The sequence below is a fragment of the Poecilia reticulata genome, linkage group LG19 (assembly GCF_000633615.1).
Source record: "Poecilia reticulata strain Guanapo linkage group LG19, Guppy_female_1.0+MT, whole genome shotgun sequence".
NCBI classification, from domain to species: domain Eukaryota; kingdom Metazoa; phylum Chordata; class Actinopteri; order Cyprinodontiformes; family Poeciliidae; genus Poecilia; species Poecilia reticulata.
In genome coordinates, this window is record NC_024349.1 from 22,293,807 (window position 1) to 22,297,421 (window position 3,615).

General features: G+C 42.4%; 1 protein-coding gene across 2 annotated transcripts in view; it reads right to left on the reverse strand.

Moving 5' to 3' along the window:
- Window positions 1-668: 668 nt before the first annotated feature.
- prkar1ab (protein kinase, cAMP-dependent, regulatory, type I, alpha (tissue specific extinguisher 1) b) overlaps window positions 669-3,615 on the reverse strand; it is a 14,977-nt gene continuing 12,030 nt past the window's right edge. For both annotated transcript variants that reach the window (XM_008437796.2, XM_017310960.1), the window contains exon 11: window positions 669-3,004. In XM_008437796.2, the coding sequence (XP_008436018.1) occupies window positions 2,832-3,004 (173 nt within the window). In that variant the 3' untranslated portion in view covers window positions 669-2,831. The remainder of the gene's footprint in view (window positions 3,005-3,615) is intronic.

Below are 3,615 nucleotides of genomic sequence, written 5' to 3' on the forward strand. Positions count from 1 at the left end.
TTTTCCATACTGATCATTTAATGAATAGTTGGAAATGTTCATTATATGATTTAGAATCAGAATTGCCAAGATCGTCTTATAGCAAAGAAACACAATGACATCACAGTGTGGTCAGCATGTGAACACAGAGGGAAACTGAGGTCAGGTGTCCGTTTTATTCACTGGTATTACATCACCGCTGCTGCTCTACTGATCTAACCCCAACTTTAACCGCACACACGATTGACAAGAACAGCAAAGAAAATGGGTTATTATCAACAAGTCCCATCTAAACAGAGAGGAAATATGCTACATAATAGCTACAGCAAACTGCTCCACTTCAAAATATCAGCCGCAGGACAAAGATGTGAATAAAGTGGAGTTATAAAATGTAGTCATTTTAATTACATTTTTTATGTCAGACTTTATAGTTGGTGTTGAGGTACCATTAATAATGTCTTCTAATAACACATAATTACGAGTCATATTTTAAAATTCCCTGTCAACTTTTAGTCAAAACCACAGCAGGACGACGGCCATGACGTCCTGCCTGTCGGGCTTTAGCAAGTTATCTGGAGGAAACCCAGGAGAAGTGAGTCTCAGTGTGAAAGAGAAACTGCAATGAAGGACTAGAACACTCAATAAGGTACAAAAATAAATTAAATAATGAAACCAGAGACAAAGGTGAATGACTTTTTACCTTTTTTTATTGCTTAAACTGCCATCTGGAACAATCTATACCAAAAGGATAAACATCTTTGCACATACAGGAGGTCAAACTAAATACAGGTTAGAATAGAAAAAGAATGGTCCTCTGACGGGCCGCAGCTCCTCGCGCTGCACACCAATCAAACTCTCTGAAGGTCGGGCTAGAAGTGACGGACGACTACTGTAAGCCCAGGTTAGGTAAGCTAAGGCAAACCGGGACGATTGCAGTGTGGCTAAAAACGGTTCCAACTAAAACCTCCGATGCAGCTATTTACATGAAAACAATGAAGGTGACTCCCTCAGCCCTGACGGAGAATAAACACGACGTGTCATCAGTGGACACAAACCCAGGAGTGACCCGGGGGCCGGCTGGGACGACAGATGACCGGTTTAAGTTCAGACGTTCCTCACACCGATCTGAACACTCCGCAATCAGTACCAAAAAAAAAAAAGAAAAAAAACTGCTTAAAAAATAAAAAGTTAAAAATCAAAGACATCTCAACGTGAAGCGCATACGACTGCTCTAAATGAAGCAAAGAACAGAGACACTGCGGGTTCAGAGGTCAGCTCCGATAAAAGAGTGAAGCAGGAATGAGGAGTCAGATCAACATCATCTCACTTGGTAGAGATCTTACAAAAACATCATATGCTATCTAAATAGTGGTGAAGCAGTTAAGCCAAAGGGATAACAAACAAAATATCTGACAAACTTCCTGCTTCTGCAACAAGCTTTTTTCCCCCTCTTTCGGTCTTTAAATACGCCCTTCCGTTCACACCGGGTCACTGGATGCTTTAAAGCGTCCTGCCAGGTAAGAGTAGAGAACAGGTCAGGCTCCCCCTGCAGGCGATAAGAGGCGATGACAGCAGTGAGTCTACTCGCTCTGCCCGCCAGCTTCAGCAGCCAAATACTTCACTTTCCTTCAAAACGTGCTCCCGTTGCTGCTGAAAAATTTTTCCCATGACGTTTTACACAATACGAGTTACATACTGTTGATGTCAGTCGACGAGAAGAATCATTTATTTATTTAGTACTTTGTGGCACCAAACACCTAAAATAGAATTTATGGAAAAATAAGTGTTTACAAAAGACAGTTAAACATATTTCACTCCAAACCATAAGATTTATCATTTTCTCAATGATAATAATAGAACTATTTGGACTATACTATAATAACATTTTGATTATAAACAATAGCAGAAGAGCGACCAAGTTATTTGGTATTTTTCTAAAGAAACTGAATACTGAAACTCGCGTAATACTCCTTTGCCTTCTATTCTTGTAGATTTTTTTCTTCTTCTCCTTCGAGTATTCAAGGCAGTTCTTGTGTGGTTGTTCAGTCGATTAGGAGGACTCTAGCCATTTCCTGTTGGAGCTCCAGGGAACATTTCCGCAGCTATGCACGTCTGCGCTGTGACAATAATCAACATTTGGCACTAGCCTGGTAGCTGCACAATAAAAACCCTTTAAGTTGTACAAACTCTTCCAAACTAAGCGAAAACAGACGCATCACTGCCTACGTCATCCCCATCGAAAAGGTAACAAAACAAAACACCGAATGGAGTCTCAGATCACAGCTGATTCCCGAAAAGAAAGGATTAAAAACAAGCAGAAAGACAGTTGGGTGCGGTCATATTTCTGCCCTGCTCCTGTGTACCTGGAGGAAAGAATCAGCCTTTGCGTCATCTGAAAACAAAACAGTAAAAGCGCCTTGTAAGGTCTGATTGTCTCATCAGTCTGAGACCCTAAAGTCTTTCAGATCTCCTGCTTTAAATTGAAATCTAAAAAGAAAAAGTGTAACCAGCAAATATATATAGATATATATATATATTTATATATATATGAAAGATAAGTAACATGTGGTGTAACTGTGTCTACAAGGTAGCGTACAGCAGCTGGTACAAGCGCTGGTGAGTGGCTGAAAGTCACCACAGCGAGACACGTGGAGACGGCAAAAATCCATTTGAGTAAAACAAAGAGAACTCAAAAGCCAAAAAATAAAATAAGTGAGAGCAAAGTAACAACAAAAAGCAAATTGCATTTGTGGACCCTGGGTCTGAAAGAAGAGAAGGTGAGGAGGAGGGGGAGGAGGAGGAGGAAGAGGAGAGGGGGACAGAAAAAGAAGATGGGGAACGGCGCTCCTCCCTCAGACAGACAGCGACACGAAGCTGTTGTACTGCTGGATGTTGCGTTTCAGAATGTCTGAGCAGGGGCCCAGGACGCGCTCGAAACGGGGCCGGTCCAGCTTCACGCACTTCAGGGGGCCGCGGGCGACCACTGTGGCAGCACGAGGGCGGTTCATCAGCAGAGCGATCTCACCTGGGAGGCAGAGAGAGACGACTACTGAAACACAAACCTTAAACATTTGTGTTAAATCATTTAGCCTGTATCATTTTAATCAGCTCTTATCTTAGTGGTGTCCAGTCCTACATCTATTCAGTAATGTTAGAGCTGCACAGACAGCAGCTGAGACATCATTCATTTAATGTCAAGTCATTCAAAACACTAACAAGTGAAACTACACGAGTCACAGGAACAGCAAAGAAAATGGATTATGAGCAGAATTATTAACAAGTTCTATCTAAACACAGAGGAAACATGCTAGCATTAGCCTAGCCTGCTGAATTATCAACAAGTTCTACTTAGACCAGTGGTTCTTAACCTGGGTTTGATCGAACCCCTGGGGTTCGATCGAACCCCAGGGGTTCGGCGGAGCCTCTGCTGCGGAGGTAAAGACACACTTGTGTAAAGTCGTGATGACGCCCCGCTTTGCCATCACTTGYTGCAGAGGWTCACGTTACATTGCTTAGCCAATCAGAGGATCACGTGACATTGCTTAGCCAATCAGAGGATCACGTTACATTGCTTAGCCAATCAGTGCTGCGAAGGAGCCCTGATTGAAGGAGTTTCACTCTCAGCATGGATTTGAA